General features: G+C 41.5%; 1 protein-coding gene across 1 annotated transcript; it reads right to left on the bottom strand.

Moving 5' to 3' along the window:
• Positions 1-13,591: 13,591 nt before the first annotated feature.
• On the bottom strand, positions 13,592-22,400 carry LOC126637524 (homeobox protein ARX-like). The gene is made up of 5 exons (XM_050310870.1): positions 22,301-22,400; positions 21,992-22,205; positions 21,872-21,917; positions 15,860-16,146; positions 13,592-14,973 (listed from the first exon to the last, which is right to left on the bottom strand). Exons 1-5 carry the CDS (start codon positions 22,398-22,400, stop codon positions 14,748-14,750), a joined length of 873 nt encoding a protein of 290 aa, XP_050166827.1. The 3' UTR covers positions 13,592-14,747.
• Between the last annotated feature and the right edge of the window lie 2,447 nt (positions 22,401-24,847).

Raw genomic sequence — 24,847 nt, 5'->3', positions numbered from 1 at the left:
CTAAAGTCTTAGCACAAACCCATTTGTGGACTGATAAACCCATTTGCAGACTGATAAAATGAGTGTAATTTATGGTCGAGGTACCTTATTGGCATATGTATTAAAGTTCAGGGATATGTCTATTTTTCTTAGTATTGCATTAGCTGTAATTTCTATGTAATGCTTCAATTCATTTATATATTTGCACAACAGACTATCAGATAAAAAAGTGCCAAAATGTGTATAAGGAGGTCATCACTTTAGCTTAATTGCACACAAATTTCCTGCAGACTCTGATGCTTAAGACCAATAACGAGACTGCTACAGCTAGAATAAACGCATTAGCCTATAAATTTAGAGCTTCTACCTGCTTTCCAAAGGGAGAATCATCTCTAAATGAGCCTAGTAACATTGATTTGTGATTAATCATTTTACTTGGTGACTCATCTATGATCACAGTACAACAAAAATGTCATGTTTGCTTAGTGGCATTAGCACCATTTATCTTCTCTGCATTCGGAGAATTGCCTTGTTGTCAATGTGGGACTGGGGCTGAGCAGTACTGTTGTTAAAGGACTTCTGATGTCAGTTTACCTAAAGCAGAGTATAAACAAGAAAGCAAAACCTGTTTTTTTTTAATACATGTTCCCTTTTTTGAAATTTAATTATTCCACTTGATCAGGCCAAACCATTCGCAGTAATGATCTTGCGTCTGTAAACCAAAATTAATTTAACCTTGAAAATTGGTATTATTCAAGTTGCCTCTGAATTTTTCTTTCAAGGCCATCGCTGCAAGTTAACTCTGCTTTTTAGACAATTTTGCTTTTCTTGTTGCAGAGTGAACCCAATTCTCGCTCATTACCAGAATGCTTGGCTTTGTCAAGTCAGGGGCCGTGGACCTGTGGATGTCAAGTTTGCGTAGGTGTTCTCTAACCCAACCTTCCTTGACCAAGGGAAAGTCTTCATTCCAACATTCCTTTACCCTAGTCTCCTGGGTCAGAGATTCCTGAGGGTTGGTCTTGTCAGTGAAGACTGAAGGTGATAAAATGTTTCATGTTGAGTGTCAGATCTGAGAAGGAGAAAACCCAACCCAACAACCTTCAGAGGAAACTTTGATTTAAAGAGCAAATGGTACAACCAGAAGGTTTGGTAAGGATGAAGAATTCACACCTGCCCTGTATTGCCTGCTCAGTGTCTAAAAAGCACGAGTTAAATCTCTGCACCTGCCATTTCATAAGGGCCTCAGTGAGGCTTTAATAAGTGTTGGATTGTATTGGATAATGCATCTGGAGAAGGACATATCCATGTGATAAAAGCTAAATTTAGGAAAGATCCAAGGATTCATTGCTGCTTCTGTGACAGTGTTGGTTTTTTCCTTCAGCTTTACAACTGAGCCTGCTGCCTCTGTGAGTTTAGTGATGATCAATGTGAACATGCTGGAACTGTTTACATGAAGTGAGCTGAATCATTCAACCTAATATTCATTTGTTTGACTAAAGCCTCTTTAGAGCCACTTGTGATCTGATGACTAACGTGGCACAAAGATGCTAATGCTCAGTGTATACATAAATCATTAACTACTTAATTTGGATTTGGAAACCTGAGGCAACAGAATGCTCCATGGAGAAGCAGCTATATTTATCTCTCTCCATCCTGAACCACCTGTCTCCAGAGACCAGGAATGCATTAGAAAAATTAATGTAATGACTGAACTAAATCTAGGTTCTCTGTTCCAGAAGAAAACAGCATTTTTTACAAGTAGATAAGCATGGAAATCTAGGATCTGTTCTCTGTTCTGCTGAGACAACAAACATTAACTTGAGCAGTCCTGCCAGACAAAATGAGTAAAGAGCTGAGAAGAATCTGAGAGCAGCTATAATTTTTTTTCTAAAATATTTTTGGAGGTGGTCTAGGTGAGAGTGTTTGTGGAAGAGAAAAAGGAGTTTTGGTCCTTTTTTGACTCCACAGAGTAGGACTTGATACTTTACAGTGAGACTGAAAGCCTCACTTCAGCAGTGTTTCAGCCCATTCCTGAAGGCATATTTAACTACATTTCTTTAGTGGACTGTGTTGGCACTGATGAGGGAAATCTATCTTCCAAATTGATGAGCGCACCTGATAGATACACATGATGTGAACAACTTCTTGCCATTCAGAGCCAACTTTTCCCCTTCTTGTCACTGTTATCTTGTTCCTTACCCCTGGTTATTTATTAAAGAGCTGTGCCCCACTGACTAAAATACCATAGAGAATATTATTTATGATGAAGCCTAATGAAACGTGTTCAAGGTTGTGCTCTTACAGGGCCCTAAACTGCAAAATTCATAAAGGGAAAGCTTGAGAATGGATAAATTTTTAGATATAAGTTGGCATGGAGAGAGAGGCATTTCTTAATGATGTCAGTGAACGAACTCCATCCTCTGAAGCTTTTGTTTATCTCTTGTTACATAAACAGGGTTAGGTACATGTATTTAAGTATGCATAGGGCACCAAAGCTGCTTCTGTACCAAAGCCAGTTGATCCTTTGTCCACTCCTGCAAGTCCAAGAGGTGTTATTGCCCAGTTCTTAGAGGGGAAAACTCAGTGCAGTGAGCTAACCTGGATCCTGCCACGTGTTGAGCTGAAAGGGAAGCTGGACCCTCCGACATTCTTCCTCACTTGTTTATCTATTCATTCTTTAATACAACACTACTACCAGATGGGACCTTTTTTCTTCATTTGGGTTATTAATTTGATCCTCTTGTGTAACAGTATGGCTGTTGAGAATCTACTGGCACGTTGCTCTTTTTGTAATTTGAGCCATGTTTTGTCACTGTGTTATTAATGATGAGCATGACTTTCAGGAACAAATATTTTGTTTGCTATATCACTAGTATGTTGTTTACCTGAGTGGAAAGCTCAGTCCACCAAGTCTGAATGTTAGCCACATTTTCTATTTAGTAAAGCAGGCATTAAAAAGATTATTTTGTTTTAATGATCAGGTGACCTCACTCATTCTTAGGGAAGCATTGTTTAATATTTAATGACAGCTTATCTTAAGGGGTTTGATCTGTCCTAGATAAAATGATTGCCTTATCTTTAAATACATAGTATTTAAACCCTGCTCCTTTAGATGCTTATGGTAATACAAATTTGGAAAAGTGATAGGCAAAAAAAAAAAAAAAGTTTAGAGGGCAAACAGGAATGATCACACGCTTCAGAGAAATCAAAATCACTTCAATATAAGGATTTTAGTAATGTACTTTTATTTAGCTTAAAAGCTGGAAAGTGAAGTTTAAGGGGCAAGTCAATATTCTCACAAGAACTTGTTTTACTTTATGATATAAAACTTGGAGATTACTTGTCAGCTACATTAGTTTTTAAAGTGTCTTTACTCTGAGTGATACATACACTTTGGAAGAAATAGTTCTTTTCCAGAGATAGCATTTTAATTCTATTTCAAATATTGAGTGAGGAGAGCTCCAAAGAATTTAGTACAATAAACCATTGCTATGTTCAAGACAGTAATATAAGGGGTGGGTGTTTTTTTTTTTGTTTCTTTTTTACGGTTGCTAATAGCAACTTATGTGGCGAACATAAGTACAGCAATTTAGAAGGACACCGTGGTAATGTGAATTTCTTCAAGTAGTTAAATACTAATGTCTTTCACCACAACATCAATGTCAGCTCTGCTTCCAGTCAAAAAGCAAAGGACAAATGAACTTATGGTTTTCATTTGCTTTTTTTGAATTGAAGGGTTTTCAGAAACCTGACAATAGCCAGTCTAGTCTGTAATTTTAACTTGATTCATTTGAATTAGTGAAATCTTCAGTAAATACATCTCAGTACGCTTCTTAAATATTTCCCCAGAAAGATTAAACATCTGTTTACTTTAACTCCACTAGTGCTCACAGACATTTAATTGCAGTGCCCGACAAACTTTCCAAGGAAGGAAAGCGAAGGAAAGAGGAAGAGAAGGTCACTACTGTAGAGAGCCATTGCCCTGAGTGGGAGCACTGGGTAGCACACTTCAGCAGCTCATCTGAATGCCAGGCAAGTTTGTTTGTGTGTTGGGAAGCTTAGCTGGATCATTTACACTCCAGTTTTTGTTTGTATGTTTTGACCAGGAGGAGTATTTGCCTACTTGTGGAGAACTTGCCTTTCTGTGTGGTGTTCCCATCTGCTTGCTGCACCTGCGTGCACGTAAGAGTGGCTGCACTCGAGTCCTTCACCTTACTCTGTGTTTGGGGTGACTGTTTAATAGAAGAATATTAAAAGCAAAATGCTAGGTGGGAGTCCTATGTGTAGTGTCAAAGCAGCACAGACCTGTCAGAAGAGCTTAGCAATAAAATTGAGTAATTGTCAATGTACATCCTTGAGGTGGAGTTCTACCCATGGTAAAATCAATGTCAACAGTTTAGTTGATTTTAGCCTTGGGTTTATTTGCTCTTTGCTGCTGGTAACCATGGTATGGCATGTGTAGTTCTTAAAGAAGGATATGTGCTGTTGTCTTCGTTTGAGGCTTTATTGCAAAGGCTGTGGAAGTTGACAACAGGATTTTTCCTACCCACGGCAAGGTCTGGACTTGGCAATGTCAAAATGGGAGTAAAAGGCCTGGTCTCTGTCCTATTCCTCCTCCTCCTCTGCAGAGTCCCCCCCTAATGCCTTCTGAACCATCCTGGTGGAAATGGCAGAGACAAGTGCAAGTAATCTCCCCCACTGTGGCAGTGCTGCCCTCACAAAGATAATCCCACTGGGCAAATGTTTTGAATCAACCCAGAAGTACTTTCCAGAATTCACCTATAATTCTTTGTTTCATGCCATTGCTGTTTCTGCTGTCCCAGGAGTTCTCACTTTAAAGAAGTAGTGTCCTGGCTGCCTGGGACTTGCCTGTTAAACTGAGCAACACAAGTAAAGAAAGTGAGACACACGAAAGATCCCTTTTGAAACAGAAACAAATTGTTTAAGAAAGAATTCTTGCAGATTGGAGGCTTCTCTGTCAGTGCCACGTCTGCAATGCCCTCTCCCTGGCTTTGGGAGGCAAGTTTCCAGACTGGTTTAAGGAGTGAGGAGCCAGCCTTGCTGATTTGGTGCACTAATGGAATCGTCCTTGAGACGTTGCTTGGCTGCAATGGGTCAGAACTGTCTTCTCATGCCCTCTTAGTGTTTCTAAACAATTCTGAGCTTAATTGAGAAGGTCATTCTCTACCCTGGTAAAGTTTCTGGGAACTTTATGAGGGGAAAGGTATGATCAGTATTTTCAAAGATATATGAATTTTCTGCTATAATTAGCTAGAATATGGACATAACATTATAGGTTCAATTAAAAGCATGTCAGTAAAAGGCAGTTGTGTGCTGCATAAAAGATTCTTTTGTTCAAAACTGGCCTGAATTACGACTGTTTTATACACATTAATTTGCTTTGTACATACAGAATGGAGCCGATTGAACAGCGTGATTGTCTGACGAGAGCTGAAAAGCAGCACTTGCTGTAGGTAATTTAAATTGAGCCCTATTATCATTTACGGATTTATTCTGCTTAGAATCAATAAGATGAAAAAGGGTCTGAAAGCTTTACACTAATGCTAATCACTTCTGGGTCAGTAACTCCTTGTGTTTAAGTTATGCATTTCTTCCCTGTATTCACAGAGCTACTTGCAAAGTGAAATATTTAAAATATCTTCCACTGAAGAGAATCTTCCCACTTCTACTTCATAGAGTATTCAGCACTGATAAATATTTTGTTGTACTGAAAAAGATCCCTGAGAGGGAAGTGACACCAGCCAAAAGAACAAAAGAGATGCTTTGGAGAGAAGCTCAGCACAGAGTGCCCTTAAAAATTTGTTATAAATAAGCATTCGTGGTGGCTGGAGATTCAACTTGACCCTAGGATGCAGAGCAAAGCTGGGTTTGGGTAGCTGCAGTCATTTCACTTTCTGTTATAGGAGCAATTTTACTCCTGGATGATTTATCCTTTCAGTTTAGAAGTCCCAGGATGGGAAGAGAAAAAAACAAGAGGCCAGAACCAAGATGATTCTGGTGCAGAGATGCAATCAAGAGGGAATACAATGAAAGGAATGTATATGTATAAAGCTGAAAAAAGGCTAAAATGACCCCAAAAAATCAACTTGACAAATTTATTTGTCCAGTGAGACCATGGCTACTCTTTTGGGGATGCAGGCAAAGGGCAGAGGTGCTGAAGGGTTGTATTTGACAAACTAGAGGAGAGCAAGCAAGTTCTTAGGAGGAAGAAACCTAACCAAAACATCACTGAGCAAGGAGCCACGGTGAATTTCCCACTTCTCCAGACTGGATTTGTTGTTTTTGAAGCTCAGGAACTGGTGGTAAAAATATGGCTTAAAGAGAAGGTGAGGGAAAAAAAAAACCAAACAAACCAACAAAAAAGGAGAGGATGTGTGCTCTGTTAATATGCCTTTTGGTGTCACCTGTTGGCTGTGCAGTAGTGGATGGACTGCACTCCCTGCAGAGAAGCCAGGAAGAGTAGTGAAAGAAGTGATCTGGATCCCTTCAGGAATTGGATGTGCACTGCCCTGACAGAGCTTATGGCTGTCTGAAATCTGCTTTCTCACCCAGAGCAGCAGAGAAGAGACAGTAAGTGAAGGAAGGGTTCCTTGAGTGCTGGTTCTGCTGGTTCTGCTGACTCAGCCCCTCCCAGCTTTGCCAGGAAAGATCCATTCTGCAGGTTGAGAAGGGGCCCAGGTGATCCCTTTGGAAGTGACTTATGTGGCAGAGCTGAGGCTGAGGATCCTGAGGGCACTCTAGAGCAGCAGAGTGAGATGCTCCTCTCCCTGAGGAGGTTGTGCTTTGCAGACAGGGCAAAGTGTGGCAGAGGACAAAATGTTTTGCCTGAGGCATATGGAGGTGCAGGGGCAGAGTCAGGATTAGAATTAGCCTTTCAAGTCCCAGGTGAGTGTCCCAGGCTCTGCACCCTGCTGCATCTCTGTTCAGGTACAGGGAGGTCAGTTCTGGGTGATTAAACCATCAGGGCTGCTATAACCATAGTTCATTGTGTGCACATTGTTGGAGCTGATTGCCAAATCTTTGTTATTTCATCAACAAAGTGGCTTCCCCTCCTCTACTCAGTTTCCCCAGACACCTGAGAGTGCTACTTCAGAGGTTTAACTTTTTTTTTTTATTAAAGTGTTTTAAAAAACACGTTAAACTTTTCTTGTATTAAAATGGGCTGGAGCAGCTAATACAATCTCTTGCAGTAAATAGCTATAAAAACATCAAAGGTTTTGATAACTGTTAGCTCTATATTTTGTAATGCCTATTGTATTTCCATTTTGTTAGTTCTATTTAAAGAGCAGTATTATCATGCCCCATTTCCTGTTAGATAGTTCTATTTGTCTGCTCTACAGGAGGCAGGAGATTTTAGGTCCAGAAGAAATTATCTCTCAGTAAATTACTCCTAACTCCATTACGGAATACTAAGCACTCTCCCCTTACTGTGTGAGCAGCTTGAAGAGATAATATTGCAATTTATTTATTTGTTTTGTCCCGTGTATATAGGTGACACACAAACTCATCTGAGCAGAGATGGTGATAACTGACAGGTACATTAGATCAGACATATATAGCAAAGTTTACTTTGATTATGTAGTAAGTGTCAAGATGTACAGTAGCTGATGTCAGTTTGATCTCTCTTATAGCGTATAATGGCTTGTCTTTTTCATGGTTGAGTGGACACTAATTTTTGTCTAATAAGTAAGCTATCAGTTGAGTGTTTTAGAGAGTAGCCAGAGTTTTTTATCCTTCTGAAAGGGAAACCATTCGTGAAATTATTTTAAAATTTGTTTGGATTGCTTGTTGTATTCATTTTTCTCCTTCTAAAGTCCCCTGTTTACTCAAAGGTACTAAAGGTACAATATTTTCTAAGGACCTGCTGTGAATCTGTTGCATTGTGTATGAGACCTTTCCATACTGAAGTAGGAGAAGAGAACAGAATATTTTCTATCTATATATTTGATGTAGAGCTGCCAAACTACAAGTCTGTATGTAACACTTTTTAAACTTTAAAGGGAGAGAAGAAACAATGTTCTGGCATGACAACCCCCATCCTTCTCCTCTGTAGGTAATGCAGGAATTATCTAAGACTGTAATTTTGTAGGTTTGTTTTATTATTATCATGCAGCCATGATTTCAGGTGAGTTGTATTTATGAAAATAACTTTTAAAAATACATTTTGCAAGGCATAATATTAACTGATTAATAATGGACTTAAACAAACCTAAAAAGACAGAATCCCAAAATAACACTGGCAAGCTCTGGAAGTGAAGGGTAATGTTCTGGGTTGTCTAACGTGGTTTAGCTTTGTGGGACAAGGGCAGTTCCAGGGGAAAAAGATATTTCAGTGAATAGCAATCTCTAAATTTGGAGGAATATGCCAATTAAAATACAACTTTCTGGCTACTACAAGTATGGCAGTAATAATTAACATCTCCTAACCCTGTGCTGTTCACAGTATACATCAGTGGGACCAGAAAGTCTCAGTTCTGCGTGGTTGGATCTTCTCTTGTGTGTCTGGGGTTTGTGCAGACATCTGAATGGCCTGCACTGGTTTTTATTTCTCTGATCAAAGTGTTCTTCCACAAGCAAAACTGCTGAACACGCCAGTGGTTGAGGTTGTGGATAATTTCAAATATTTGACTTCAGCATAGCCATGCCTCTTTGTCTTAAGAACAGTTTGTCTTGAAAATACTTGAAATGGCACCTTCATAAGGTAAAATTCTGGAAGAGTCAATAGTAATGGCCACGTCTGGCCACCTGTGCAGGAAATAATAAATGAGGTTGTCTCCTGCCTTCTTAGTCTCAGGATGAGAACTTGAGATGCAGATCGAGTTCTTTTTAAAACTGAGGATTTTTTGAGTGCTCTGGTAGTGCTTGGTGCTGGTCTCAGAGCTCACCACAGTCCCAAAGCAGAAACCCTGCTGTGGAGCTGGGAGCTGATCAGAGCCCCTTCACTCCCTTTGCTTTCTCTTTGCTCAGCTCTGTACAAAGAAGCTGAATGTTTACAGTGCAACTGCTAAAGTATCACCTGAAAACTTTATTGCTGCAGTCAGCAACTTCTCCACTAGTTCAGTTTGAGAGAGCACTAACAGAAGTGAGACTGAGATGTTCTGATAACTTACTGATGAGAGTGTCTCCAGGCTCTTCTCATACATTAACATTGCAGCCTGCTTCACTTCTCTTCCTATATTCACTTTGGGATATATAGAAAATAAGGCTATAATAATGCTGTCCTTTCTTGTCTTCTTTCACAAACATTAATCCCGTGATTTTTTATCAGTACCAAATAACCCTGGAGATAGGGCAGTCTGTGGATCAGCTTCTATGAAACTAGAAAACTGAAATTATTGTGTTTAATTGCGTGTGAAAGTCAACTTTTGTCAAAATCTCTAGCTGTGACTGGGTACTTACAAAATGCAATGTATTCTTTTCTTTAGCAGATCACCTAAATACATTTTACTAGCAACCCTTTTGAACCAGATGAAACTGTAATTCAAGCTGTCTTGTCTGCTTCTGCTTTAGTTCACAATAATGTCACTATGCTGCTCACACCAAAGACTCAAACCAAAGTTTTCATCTGTAACAGCTACATCAGATATTTTGTCCTAGTTTTTCTGCAGGTCATTGCTGTTCAGGTAGGTTTTATAAAATTAAAAAAACCAACCAAACAACAACCTAACCAAACCCCAACAATCCTCCATTTGGTTATGTTTTTAATGTAAAAGTTTTGTTCCTCCATCAGTGTGACTTTGCAAGCTCGTCCCAATCTTCAAGTGACTTCTGCCAGCCATCACAGAACAATTCTCCAGCTAGAATACAGGAAATGTTTCTGCAGCCAACAAATGAAGTTAATTTAAAATACTAAGTTCCTTCCAGGAGCTGTGCCTTGACATGCTGCTTGGCTGAACATCTTCAGTCCTTCAAGGTTTTCCTCATATTTTTTTTTTTAAACACAGATGTTAAAGGGTGGAGACAGCATGGCCAAGGGCTGAGGAGAAGGACAGGCAGCAGGCAGAGCTGGCTTCTCGCTGGGGCTCTGCTGCTCCTGTGAAGTAATGCCTCAGTTTCTTGAAAATTAGCAATTTGTTAAAATCTCAGTAACAGCAAAAAGGAAAAAAGAAAGTTCTGATTTAGGGAAAAATATCTGAAGTTTGGGGATGTTTCTCCCCTACGTTCCTTTTCCTTTGATTTCAGGCATCTTTTGCAGGATGAACAAGTGGAGCAAAATTATTACCTGGCTGAAGGAGAGAGGAAGTTTTACAGACAAATTTCTGTTTGCATGGTTTAGCATAAAGTCAGCAGATCTCTGTTTCAAAAATGGCAGTGCACTGGGATTTATTGTTCAAAATGAGGAAAAAAAAGTAACATCCCACTCTACCATTGGCAAATTTGCAGCGAGGACCCCATTGAAAGCTGGTGGTTTACATCTCATATAACTTGAAATAAAGGAGTCACTCACACATTCATAATCAATACAATTACTTCTACTTTACATGAATTAAGTAATTTGTATGGCATTACTGTTTGGGGCATTTGTATCCCTATTCAGAGCACTTTTTCAGTATTTCAGTCCCACTGATGGTAAAGGCAGGTGCATGCCAGTTACCCACAAAACCAAGGGAAAGCTCTATGGGGAAACTCTTTTATGTTCATCTAGATTTGAATTTGTAGTCCCTTTCCAATTACTGCGCTAATTGTTTAAAAGATTGCTAGACTAAAAAAGTTTTTAATCACTAATCTGTTTTTGAAAGGAACTTATCGGCTCAAAACCTGAACTACATACTTCTTAAATTAATTTTCTTCGTGAATACTTCTTTCTCAATACAGATTTGTGAGTCAGAACACCCTACTGTGCTTGTTTCTTTGTCTTTTCTTCAAACACCTGGCCTATTATTCTCTTTTTTTTTTTTCTCCCAAGAAAATCGCTCTTTCTCTGTAGGCAAGGTTCTGATGATATTATGTCACTGGAAATAAGGAAATTTACCCAACAGCCTATGGTACCAGAACTGAATTTGGGGCAGAGAACAAACTGAACAAACTTGACAATTTAGCCAAACATGAGCCCTACAATAGAAATATTTATCAATGTTTCCTGAAGAGATATCAGTATGCTGCAGGATCTTCCAACAAAACACCTTGAAAAATTGTGACATGGAGGGAAAGTCAATAGGTTTAATTTGGAGATAGAGGTTTTTCCATAGTGGGATGGTGGTTGTAGAAGGTGGATGGGCTTGGGGGTGTATTCAGATCTTCTGTGTGGCTTTGAAAATCCTCCCATATATTTTTTCTTTCAGGAAAACCAGACAAACCCAGTAAAACAATCAGGACTCCAGGCCCACTTCAGTCGAAAGCTGTGCTGGGAAAATCTTGATGTCACCCAGACAAGATTTTGGCTGCGACCCTTCTTTGTTCAGAAGAGAGGCATGGGGGCAAATCCTGCAATCTTCATACAAATCAGTGTAGGGTTTGCCTAAATTAGGACTAAAGAATTTAGTGCACAAAGCAAGATAAAGTGTTGGGAAATAATTGCAATGTTCAGTGTGATACACTCTCTGTGAAATGGCTGACCTGTTTAGGATGGGGGAGGCTCCACACCCCATTGCCCTGAGAAAAACTAGGAAAGCAAATGTCCTGGCTTGGTTCATGGCAGAGCTGTTGACCCCTGTGCAGCTATGAAATCAGGCTGAGGGTTTCTCAGTTAATTGCTCCCCAACATTTTTTAAATGTAATTTTAATACTGTGTCCATAATAGATGGCAATTAAGCCTCTTGATTTAAATTTAAAACTGACTGAATAAGTAAACCTTCTTCCCTTGGTGCGATATTTCACTGTAAGATGGTAATAACTAACATGAAAAGCTTTCTGAGTTTTAGTTACAGACACACTGATTCCTAAGCTGATTTCAAGTGTTACCCTGCATATTTATTTTCATAATATCATTAGCTCTCACAGCTGGATTTCAATTCACACGAAAGAATGGAAATTTCTTGGAAGGACTCGTTAAAGCAGAAAAAGTGAAATCAGCTTAAAGAAAACCTCTCTGCATTTCAAACTAAAACCAGATGAAACATCAATAAGCTATATTTTTACCTCTACCCATTGGGAACTGGTGGTTGGAGACACTGTCTTCCATGCAGACAGCACAGGAACGACAGCTCCTATTTAATCAGGAACAAGGAGCAGAGGGTGTCTTGGAAAAAGGTGCCCTTTTCTAAGGAGAATTAGGACAGAGCAACAACCAATCAAAACTGGCAAGGATTTAGGAGCCAGCCCTGCTGTCCAGCCCTGCACTTCCCAGTGGTGTTGCAGTGGCTGTGTGTGCTGGGTGGAGGTAGCAGCTCCCAGCTCTGGCAGGAGCTGTCATGCACATGAGTGAAGTTACTTGCCACTCTGTGTTTAATTGCTGTCCCTGAAATTATTTCTATCCATAGCTATTGGAAAAAAATTGTTGATAGGTGAAAGTTATCTTTGATGTAACTGCTGAAATTTAGCTTGTGAATTTGATCCACCCCCATGCCTGAGGGTGATCTCTGTGCCCTGTAGTCAGTAATGAAGATTTTAGTGATAGGACCTACTATTTCATGCAATGTATTAAAACAGCCTTCAGCTGTTATTTTTCACATGCTGCTTTAGGTGAATTTTGTTTAAGAATTTGGCAATAATACCTGGGTTTTATTATTATTGCAGAGTTCTTTTCTCAGTGGCTCATGGCAAATGCCAGGACAGTTTCTGCTCCTTTAAATGAAACAGTGAGAGAGTCTCCTTTTCTGCAGAACCTCTTTGCATTGCAAGAGCCAGGCACTGGTGGTAAGGCAAGATGCCACAGAAGCTGTACGGAACAGGAGTTGTGTAATGACAGTTTTCAAGCCATTAACCTACTTAAAAGGTTAATTTGGAACAAACTCAGCGCTTGACTGGATACCGTGTTGTGCTGCCAGTTGGCAGCCTGGGCCATGAGAGGGGCCTGGTGGAAGCAAATAGCTGTTGTGGAAGAAACACACTTAAACTTTGTGTGAGAGGTCCTGGTTACATCACTTCCCCAGCCTCCTGCTGCTCCACGCACAGCACAGCCCTGGTGCTACTCGGGTGGGAAGCTGCCTTTTCCTAACAGTGAAATGCCACCACCTTCTCCTACCTGTGAGGTCTACAAACCCAGAAATACTTCCACTGTTTCGGTAGGTTGTGACTCAAGAGCAGTCCAAGAGACAAGTATTTCAGAGGAAATGGAAAACTGATCTGTCTGACCCAGCAAACTGCCTCCTCTGTCATGTACCCACGAACAAGCTCGGCAGAGTCACCAGAAGCAGCAGTGAGGTAGCTGGAGCTCTGCACCTCAAACCGTAGCATTAAAAATAGTCCCAGAGCTGCCTAGAGAAACAAGTTCAAAAATATACAAAATCTTTTCAGTATAAATATATTTGAGGATGGTTTTGAGGAATGAGGCAGCACCAATGGAGGAGTTCTCTGCTGTCCCATCGACCCACAGAAACAGAGCTTGCTTGTACCTCAGCTAGAGGTGTGGGAAAGGTGATCTCCATGTGCAACCAGCTACTGGCCTTTCTTTTGTAACTGCTAAGCAACAATTAGCACTTGTATAACTCTGTCATTTGCACAGTGTCATGTTTGTTTAATCAGTCCTCACAACAGCCCTGTGAGGTAGGCGAGTAAGCTGCAAAAGGAGGATACTACTTATCCTCAGTTTACACTAAAGCATCAGACCTGTAGAGAGTTGTTCTCAGTCCCATGTCCTGGATGGAGAAATTCAGCAAAGACTTTAAAATGACCTGTCTTGAGGCCAGAAAGGGATCCAGGATTTTGAAGGACTGTAGACACTTGCTCAGTAAGGACTCTGTTTTCACTCATTCCAACATCAGTCCAAGGAAGAATTTAACACATTTAGTTACTCAAGGCATGAAATGTCTCAAAATGTACAAGTAATCTGTTAACTTACTGGTCTTGTAAGATGTGCCAGAAATCTTGCTATAAGTATTCAGCAACTTCATATTTACAGCTCTGAGCTACTGATTGACAAATATGTACATATACAGAGAACTACACACAATTTACTGCACACTGAAAACCTAATTCCACAGGATACAGTTTCCATATACAAAGGTTAAACTTTTTTAACTATTAAAACATTGCCACCCTGAACATAAAGGACACTTTTAAAAAAAATTCAAAACAAGGTACTCTTTGTACAAGCCTAGTTCTGAATTGAAAGCCCATACTGAAAAGTCCCCATCTTGTTTTTGCTGAGTCTGTCTAGAATGCAATATTTCACTTGTATTTGCACTTCAACATGAAGCATTGTCTCCAAGTTAATAACTGTGTACTGATCCTTACATCTCAAGTACTGCATGTAAAAGTTCCTTCTGAGAAGTAAGTTAAGAATTGCTTAGAAAAGCGGTTATTTCTACACAGAATTTAGAATCTTTGGACTAGCATCTGGTGAGTCTGGTGATTTCAAAGCTTCAGATTCATGTTGGCCTGATTTACAAAGAAGAGATAGTTCCTGCTTCTGTTTCTGCAGTGGGAGAAATTATGCAAGCCAACTTACTACCTGATTTAATGTTGTAATGAAGGAAAACCATCTTTAGCAGGGTTATTCCTTTCAGTCCATTACTGAAGATCAGGAACTACAGCTCTGAGTGTGTGTGTGTGTGTTTTCTTTTTCTAAACGTGTCTCTCTAACGAGAGCTACTTATTGGAGAAGGCATTCACTTCCCCCTCCGTGGCTGTAGTCTGTGGGAGAGCTCCTAACAAAGTTCTTTGTTAGTGTTTGTAAGACTGGAGATGAGGTTTAATTGAGGGATTTGTGCTGAATGTTCTTTCGCTTTGAGTCTTAGGGCTGCAATGCTTGACGTTTTCCTTTCAACTGCTGCTGGATCGGTGAAGGCAGTAAGAGCAGGGTCTGACGGGGGTCCAGGAGCTTTCATTAGTACTGAAGCTGTTGTCACGAGAGGATTCAAAGCATTGAGAAACCTGTATTTGAAAGAAGTCAATATTATCCAAATTAAGAATTGTTTTGGAGAACAAGTACTTACTGAGTTGCAGCTTCCCCCACCCAAAGTATCAGAAAAAAAAAAGTACCAAAATTTCCAATTTCTTCCACATGTGCATTTGGTTTTAGCTTTATTTTGCAGCATAGTCTCTTGCCTTTAAAAAAACCCACAAACAAACCAAAACAAAAACAATCAGAAAACCCCACCCTAAATAACAACCACTTTTAGATAAAATGAAAGAGAGATGATCAGGCATGGCATGCAGATACCTAGAAAAGCAAGCATTTGCTTAACTCCTCATGCTAAATCCATTCTAAACAAACAAGGGATGCTGCAGATCAGCCTGTTCTCTGAAAGCAATAAACCACCTCATAAAAAGACCAATTTATAAGGCTGTTTATGCAGCCAATTTGTTCAGATCAACTGATTCCATGTGAAAAGGAGCATTTGTTTGTCTGTTCATGTGCAACTACCATACAAGCTCCAATTTCAACAAGAGTGCTGTCTTCTATTTTTCTAAATGTTTTTTGTATTTTTAGTATATATTATACATACATACATACATATATATATATATATATATGCAGCCACCCAGGTCACAGCAGTCTGTGTGAAGACCAGAGTTCAGTGAGACCAAAATAACAGTAAGTATGCACAATTAGTCTTCAAAAAACAATTACATGTTAATTTTTTACTAGCATGACAAACCTAAATCTTGCTATTCCTAACCATGGGAACTAATGCATTTTATTAAGTTTATTTCTCTATGGGAACACATTTATTGAGAATATGTGAGTATCAAACTAATAGAAATGCAGAATTGTTTAACAGTTTAGAGATTTAGAAAAAAAAAATTGATTCTTTACCTTCCAAAATGTGGATTTAAAATAGGATTTCTGAAGAGAGAAGTCCAGGTAAGGCTGTTGAGGCCAAATGGCCCCAAGTTTGAAGGACTAAAAGCTGGAGACATGGATGGCACAGCCAATGTTGAAAGAGGCATTGACCTCCACGTGGGATCTAGGAGGGGAGAATGACTCAGTGGAACATCCAAAAATAGACCAAGTGGGTGTGTTAAGGAGATTCCTGGAACAGTCCCCAGAATTTCATTTTTTTCACGTTTTCTCCACTTTGCCCTTCTGTTTTGGAACCAGACCTTCAATAAAAAATTACAAAGGCATTAGATGAACTTACTCTGTAGTTTGTCTTACCAGATACTACTGCATGCATTGATGCAGGTGGCAAAATATTTACTGTTAAACCAAAACCCTCCTCCTTTAATACAAAAGATCCATTCATAAATGCCTTAGGGGGTTTATTAACAAATAAATCACTTGCAAGTATTGTAAATTTGACTACTGACATATGTTTTAAAGCCATTGTAATACCTATCACCTGAATACTCATGAGCAGTTATTAAAAATTAGCATTCCCCCTTTCATAAGCTATTTATAGAAAGTTAAACTTCAACAAAGCCATTCAAAAGATGGCTATTTCTGTACAGATACCTCAGGAAGCAACTTAATCATGACTGTAAGAGTAACTAGGCCAAATATATCGTGTGCTTTTTATCTTGATAGCTGCACCATACAGTTTTATGTAGAGAACTCAAAAGTAAAATGAGAACTTTTGTTCTCTACCGTGAACGCAAACAGCACATGACAGTGATTAACTGAATTGCAGTGAAAGCCAATGCTAAACTAGAAAATCTAGTAAGCAGTATCAGAACAGGGTATCAAGCTGTTTCTAAAAGGGCTCTAGCTAGTACTGGGTTTGTGTAGTATGCTGGTGAGTATATTGTCTCTTCAAGCCTGACTAGTCATTACTGTAGCCCATTAATCATCTTTTAAAGACTTTAGTCAATTGAATCTACAGATCAGAAGACTGAAGCTTCACAGTGTTATTCTTCAGCATTCACTGAGCAGAGTGTTCAGACTCAGGATGGCAGCAAAGAGGAGTGAAGAGTATCAGCTCTAAAGTGAGGGAGAGAGAATCTAAACCAAGGATATATAAAAAATGCCAAAAATGTGAACACAAAAGATGTTGAACACTCAACATCCAAATGTAACTCAGCAGCTCAGGTCTTCCAGCCCTCTCGGCAGTGGAGGCCGTTGAAGGTGGATTCTGAACTGGATCTGGATTTGGAAGAAAGGCATTAGCTGTGGCCCAGAATCTCATTCAGCAGTCTTGTATATAACTACTCTTGCAATTCAGTGAGCTGCTTGCAAGCACCTCCTATGTTTAAAACTTGAATGCACTAATCGGGATTCAATATTATAAATAATAATAATAATACATAGAGAGTGGTAATACAAGGAAGAAGAGTTTTTGAAAGACAATTTCTGTCCTGTATAAAATTATGACTCTCTGAAATTTACTTCTGATTTACAACAAAGGTAAACTTCATACATGGGGGTCTTTTACTATATAATGTAGATAACCTCTTAATAAGAATCTATCAAAGCCACTAAAGCAAACTAAAATAATAAAATTAAACAGCAAAAATTCACGTATCAAAAAAATTACAACATATTCTAAAAGTAGATATTGCTCTTTTGTTGGTATTTCTGAAATAGTAAAATTCAATAGAAATCTGTATTATGACTTTGGATGCAGCAGTTTTACAGATGCATGCTTTTTTAATAGTTGCTTTTTGTATCCGCAATTTCAGTCAGAAAATGTTACAAAGAGTTTTAAATAACATCTAAAGCATCTAAGGATCAGGTTCTTGGGGGTCCCAGTTTCTGCTGTTTGCTTTATCTCAGACATGCCATATAACCATTTCCAGAAATGTGCCTTACCTTCAGGTGCTTAAATAACATGAAGCATGTTTGGAGGGCAGGCCCTTCACACACTGCAGCACGCCCCAGCCTTTGTGTCCCTCTCTCAGTAACAACTGCCTCTCTCAAAGCTTCTCAGGAGCCAGCTGAAGGACTGCTACTCTACTCCTTGAAATGTATAGAGTATCTTTACACTGTGAGTTGCTGTTCTCCTGGAGGAGGGATTTATATCCCTTGGGTGACAAATGCAGCTGTCTTGCTGTACAAGCAGTCGGCAGAGGGAGGTGTCTTTAGCAGAAAAGTCAGAACATGAAAATTGTGATGCTGTTACTTAAAATTCTTGAGTGCTCTGACTCATTCTTTGGTCCTTTCTCCAGCAACCAGCGGCTTTCAATGGTCAGATGTCTTACAAAGGAATATCTGAACCCCTGAAACACCAGGCAGCTGAGCCTGTGTGACATGAAGAACACTTGGTCTATATTAGTCCAATACAGGGGGCTGGTAGGAAAAAAAATAACTCAATTACTGAGATCAGATGACTTTAAATCACTGTTAACCCATAATCCTAAATATTTGTAAGTGGAGCTTAGCTAAGATCTCATAGGAGAACAACTCAACGGTGTTTGTATTTTCTCTGAAAATAAAATCCAAGTGAAGAGGCGGTGAACTGTCTCGCACTGCAGATATGCAGATACAGCCTTTCCTAAGAAAGATAAATGCTGCCAAAGTGTTCATGACCTTACTAAATCTTAGCACTGTTCTTCAATCTGTTCTTCATAAAGAAGCCTAACACAAAATGAGATATCTGCTTTCCTGCCTTCTCTCCCTAAAGCAAATCCATTTGATCACTGCAGTGCAGATGTGCAATCTGACTGCAAAATAATTTTTTTAATGTTACAGGTAATTTCGGGCTTAAAACCAAACTATAGTCATCTCTCAGATTTTTTATTTGTCAAACTGGAAGGAAATACCAGCATAGATATCTAATAATTTAGAAAAAAGCCAGCTTTCAGTTCGTTATTGGTACAAACATCACTGCAAGTGGTAGCAGAAGAGCAGATCCACAACTCATACCTTACACTGACATGAGAAACGGCTTTCAAAATCTACTGCATACATTATAGTCATTACCATTCAGATTAGTCATCTTGAACCTTTTGTTAAGCAGTTTTCTTTTGCTTCCAATAAAAGGCTTAACTTACCTTGACTCTATTTTCAGCCATATCTCAAGTGCCAAACTAACCATAACAGAAACTGCTATACCAGTCTTAAAACTTTTATGGTATGACTGTAATAGCAGAGGTAAAATACTGTGGAAAAAAATGCATTACTTACTACTCAAAGATGAGTTTTAAACCATCAAGTTTGAATTGTATGCTAAATATTACCCAGATTATATTTGCAATTACAGCATATCTGACAAGAGATTTAGGTCTTTCATAAAGGAAAAGGTGAGCATGTAAAATTTGATAGCTTTCTTGCTGTAATTTCCTTTAAAAATGTATCCTATTTAATTGATGTAATACCTAATGATGCTAAAAAGAAACAGATGTGTCTAACTGTATCGTGTTTCTGCTGCAGCTGAATAAGAGGATCATAATGAGAAAATATGACAAGGATGCCCAGATCAATTATATCTGTAAGCTCATGTTTTAAAAGTGATGTGATTTAAGGTACTGAAATACCCATGGAATGTTTTACTGCTCACATTAACGAAATAACATATTCTTTTAAATTTTTCCTATTTTCCTCCCATCCTAGCAGTATGAATTATGAGAAGCAGAATGCCAACAAGAGATGCAAATGCTACTGAACAGCACCCTAACATGGCTCCAGGTTATGAAAAGGTTTTGCAGACTCTTTGACTACCCCTTTCCCAAGGTAAGGAATGCTGCCATCTCTCCTCCTCTATACAAGTAAATAATGGGGGTTGGGTGAGGGGATCTCTTTGAAGTGATGCTGAAATGAGCGTATGTTCATGCAGGTTTTTTTCATATTTGTTCATTTTCATGTAAGACTCAAAACGCAAGAGCAGGAACAATGCTGTGGCTCGTACCCCTTTCAGATGGCTGATGGAAGGCTCTCCCCAGAGAAGCAAACCTCAATTTGAAAACACACTGAGGTGAAGAAATGGTCTGACTGCATTGAGTAAGATCAGTTTCTTGAGTTTACACTTGAGTAAATAAAGAGATGTCACTTTTCATGTCAACTGGTTTAGCCAGGTACCGTGGGACAGCACTGGAAGTCTTCATCTCACACAGGGTGCCTTACAGAGCAATTATGAGCACAGGCACATGAGGCAAGCATTTGGGAATTGTCAGCTTGCCAAGTACAGTACATCACCATCAATATAGTGCCTATTCCTATGCATCCCCTTCCCTCCAGGTTAAGCCCCATTTCCTGCAGGATAAGAACACATTCCCTGGAGCTGAGGCACTGTGCACTGCAAGCTACCCTAAACAACTGTGCTGACTGTGCTCTGTGCCCGGGAGACCTGTGTTAAGATCTGATATGTTAAGGAGGTGAGGAAGTGCTGGGAACAGCTCTCTGCTGTTCCTTCCATCCACCATGGATGCATCAGCTCTGCTATTTCCCTTGTTAATTCCTTTTTTACTCCATCAAACATAAACATTTCAATTTCTTCTTGATGAGTCATTAAGAGAAAAGTTCCTCTTTGCCATATACCACTGTACCATTCCTTCAGAGGATCTACAGAGCATGTACCCCACAAAGGGAATGTGACAATAACAGGTAAATTAACAGTTTTCCACCCATGTCTTTTCCACTGTTGGATGCCATGTGAAACTGCCAGAGACTGGGCCATTTCAGTGATTAGAGGTTTTAGGGATTGTTGATGGTAGGAAGAAGACAGGGCACATAATTTCCTCCAAGTCCACAAAAGAGAGATGAAAAGTGCATCTAGGTATTCTCTGATGAGTCACTTATGAAGTATCATTCATACTTCTAAGGCCTTTTCTGAAGATGGTGCATATTAAAAAAAAACAACAAAAACTGAAACTAAAAAAGTTACACTTTTGCAGCCATTAGCTAGTGTGAACCATCACAGATCCAGTGACTGAAGTAATGACAACTTATACAAACAAGGATCTGGCATCAACAGTAACAAAGCTACAGGAGTTAGTAGGGCTGTCACACTGAGCAGCTGTACCAGTTCTCAGTATTTCACAAGTTTCACAGACCCAGAGCTGTGCTGGAACAGTCGATATCTGATACACAGAACAAGCCAAATTTAGTGCAATTGTCATTTTGAGCTTAAAAATACTTTGAAAGCCTTCACACCTTTTGAAACAACTATTATTATTTTTTTAAGGCTATAGTTTCCCTATAAAAAGGATTTCTAGGTTATACAAGAGATGAATCTAAAGAAGCTGTTTCTTAAGAGGTATTGTTAAGCAGGAGTGCATAGAGTCAGAAAAGTTACTAAGGGTCATTTGTATTTTAAGCAAACTGCAGGCTACAAGTGATTAGTACCTGTCACTGTATGATGAAGCTCTACAGGCATTGTTACAATCACAGTCCAGCTGGGCATAAAATTTTCCTGGACAGTCCCTGACTGTCATATATAAATGTCAAATTAATATTTCATTTGTTTTAACCAGTCATTTAGAAGTGTGACTGTTTTATGGCGTTAAGTTAGAGCAAAAAGAAGGCGTAAACTCCACTGCAGCCTCTGTAAATAACTTCGGATGCCCCACAGAACCCCTCATTTGCTGTGAACCACCTAATTCTTTTTTTTTTATTACTTTTAAAAAGCTGTTTCAGCACTCAGGAGGCAGTACCTGCCTTTCGACCCACGAAGGCGGCAGCATACGCGGGTGTGAAGCGCAACCTGGGAGCGCTCCCGAGCCGTTTCCCCGCCGCGGAGGTAACGGGTCCCTTGCCCTGTCCCTTCAGCACCCCCCGCCGCGGACGGGACGCGGTCCCGGCCCCCGCCGCTATTCCCTTCCCTTCTCTTCCCTCCTGGCTGAGCACGGGGGACAGCGCGCTGTGTTCCCCCCGCTCTCAGCCCTCGTGGAGCATCTCTGAGCTCGCCCCCAGCCCCCAGAAGGGTTCCCCGACACTGCCGCGCCCGTCACTCACCTGCACGCGGGCTTCGGTCAGGTCCAGGCGCAGGGCCAGCTCCTCTCTGCGGGGCACACACGGTTAGCGCCGGAGCCCGGCGGCCGCCCCGCACGGCCCCCCGCCCGCCCCTCCCGCTACCTGGTGAACACGTCGGGGTAGTGCGACTTGCGGAAAGCGCGCTCCAGCTCCTCCAGCTGGAAGGTGCTGAACGTGGTGCGGTAGCGCCGCTGCTTCCTCTTCACCGGCCCGGGCGCCTCGGGGCCGGGCGGGCGCTCCCCGCGCCCCTCGGCCGGCGGCTCCTCCGCGGGGCTGCGCGCCCGGACGGGCCGCGGGGGCACCGAGCGCTCCGCGCCTGCGGGGGAGAACCGCGGAGTTAGCGGGGCGTGCGGGGAGCGCCCCGCCGCCCCTCACCGTGCCCACCGCGCCGCCCGCCCCGTCCCGCCTCACCGTGCCGCCCCGCGGCGGGGCCCCGGCCCAGGATGCTGTCGATGAAGTAGGAGGTGAGCAGGTGCAGGGCCGGCGGGGCGGCGGGGGCCGCGCTCTGCATGGCTGCGGGCCGGTGGCGGGGCAGGGCCCCCGCGCCGCTCCCGGTTTTATGGGGGCGGGCAGCGCCCGGCTCCGCGCCCCGGCATTAGCATTTCATTAGCGAGTGGCGTCAAGGCCGGGGGTGGGACGCGCCGGGCCCCGCTCGCCGCGCAGGGGCCGGGCCGCCTCCCCCGGGGGGCAGGGACAGCCGACCCGTCGGGGCAGCCCCGGGGCAGGGCGCTACCCTGGTACCTTGCCGTGTCCTCGGACCTTACCGCCCGCTCCCCTCCCCGCCGCTCCCGCGGGCCGGCGGTAACTTTTGCAAGGCTCATTCGAGGGCGCGGAGCGGCTGCGGTGAAGTCGATGCCTGAGGCATCAAAGTTGTGCGGCTGGGTCGGCAGCGGAGCCGATCGGCTGAGCCTCGGGAGTGCGAGCGGGATCGCTCCCTCGCACAGAGGGAGAAGGATCACTAGAGTTTGCCTCTGTTGCTTCCCATGAACTTAAACTTGTTGAATTCAGCGTTTTAAGACTGATCTTGCAAAGTGCCGTGTGCCGGCAGATGCAGGTGAAACGCACAAACCCAGGCAAGATTGAGCCCTTTTTCCTGGAGATCTCTGACTCCACTCCTGCTAGAATTCTGTTGTTGGTGCTGTTACAGCAATGATTCCTCAACAGGAGGTCTGGAAACTATTTCCTGCACAGGGAGACTTCCAGCAGTTCTGTGAGCTTACTGTGGTGTACTGATAGAGACTGACACAAATTAGATGATGAAATTACTCAGTACTGAGGTCTTGATTTTAGGGGTTGAGAATGAAATACTACTTTCTAGAGCATCTTACAGAGAGTGCAACAGGAAGGGGCTAAAAAAAACCCCAAACTAAAAAAACAGTGGCTGAAAGCTGAAAACAGACAAATTTAGATTAGAAATTAGATATAGATTTAAAAATCTGTGGGTTTATAACTAACTTTTGAAACAACGTAGGTGGTGGTTTTCTATGTTCTCTGTCTGTCTTTGCATCAAGGCTCGATAGTTTACGTTCTAGCTGAAGATGTAAAGGCCGTCAGTGCAGGGATGTTTTCTGAATCTGTGACTTGTCTTACACCAGATGTCTGGCTAAATAATCTTTTGGTTCCTCCTGGCATTGTAGTCCACGAGCAAATTATTTTTTCCTTTTGTCCTCCTCTCACCTCACTGGGGCTGTGTAGGGGCTTAGTGCTCCTGTCTTTGTTCCTGACAGACCTCCTTGCTGTCTCACCGCTCTGCTGCAGGGCTCTTCACTGAGTCAGCCCTCAACTTCATTCTCTTCACTACATAAATCGTGTTTGGCCTGATGCAACACCTACATGAACCTACTCCTGCAGCACCTTCAGATGAGAAGGTTGGGAAAGCACTTACTGATGCTAAGCCTTGAAAAAGTAGGCTGCCTTTATGAAAGATGACCTGTGGAGAGAGAAGTCCACGCTGGACAAGGTTTGCTGGTGAGACTTTTGACCCTGGAGGGGACCATGTTGGAGCAGCCTGTTCCTGAGGTACTGTACCCTGTGGAAGGACCTGTGCTGGAGCAGTTAATGAAGAACTGTCTCCCACGGGAGGCACCCCAGGCTGGATCAGAGCAAGAGTGTAAGAGTCCTCCCACTCTGGAGGAAGGAGCAGCAGAGACGAGATGTGATGAACTGACTGCAATCCCCCTTCCCGGTCCCTCTGTGCTGGGAGGAGGTAGGGAATGCAGGAATGAAGTTAAGCTCAGAAAGAAAGGAGTGGGAGAAGTGTTTTAAGAATTTATTTTATTTTCCATTACTCAACTCTGATTTTATTGGTAATAAATTAATTTCCCTAGATCTAGTCTGTTTTGCCTGTGATGATAATTGGTGAGGGGTATCTCCCAGTCCTTATGTCCACCCATGAGCCTTTCATTATATTTTCTCTACCCTGTACAGCTGAGGGGGGGAGTGACAGAGCAGCTTTGGTGGGCAGAGAAACACAGCAATTTGGGGGTGTATCTCATGCTCCATCACCCACAAGCCTCTGGAAAGAATGAGAGATATAATGGGCTGTAAAAGGCTACGTTGAGATCATTAGGCAGTGGGGCACAGAAGCATTTGATATAAATTTACCAGAAGCCACTTGGCTGGTTAACATGAGAATATTAGTTTAGTGTTAAAGGATGGGATATTAGTAAATGAGAATGTATAAAACTGTGTATTGGGTGTAAAGATGGATTAAGTATGTAGTACAAGTTGTACATGTTGGTAAGAAGGGATTTAAGTAATGAGATTTAAATGCAATGACATGGTTAGAAGGTGTACATGTATTAAATTATGTGGGACCTGAGCATGATGTAAATGATATGGAATAATGGGTGGAGATTGTACTGGGTTTCTCTGAGAGGGAGTTAATTTTCCCCACAGCAGCCCCCATAGGGCTGTGCTGTGTGTTGGTCGAAAGGTGTTGGTAACACCAGTGCTGTG

This window comes from Myiozetetes cayanensis, unplaced genomic scaffold, assembly GCF_022539395.1.
Source record: "Myiozetetes cayanensis isolate MyiCay16 unplaced genomic scaffold, myiCay2020 scf15, whole genome shotgun sequence".
Lineage (NCBI taxonomy): Eukaryota > Metazoa > Chordata > Aves > Passeriformes > Tyrannidae > Myiozetetes > Myiozetetes cayanensis.
Note: the sequence above shows the minus strand (reverse complement) of the source record. Positions and strands in the feature narration are given on the sequence as shown.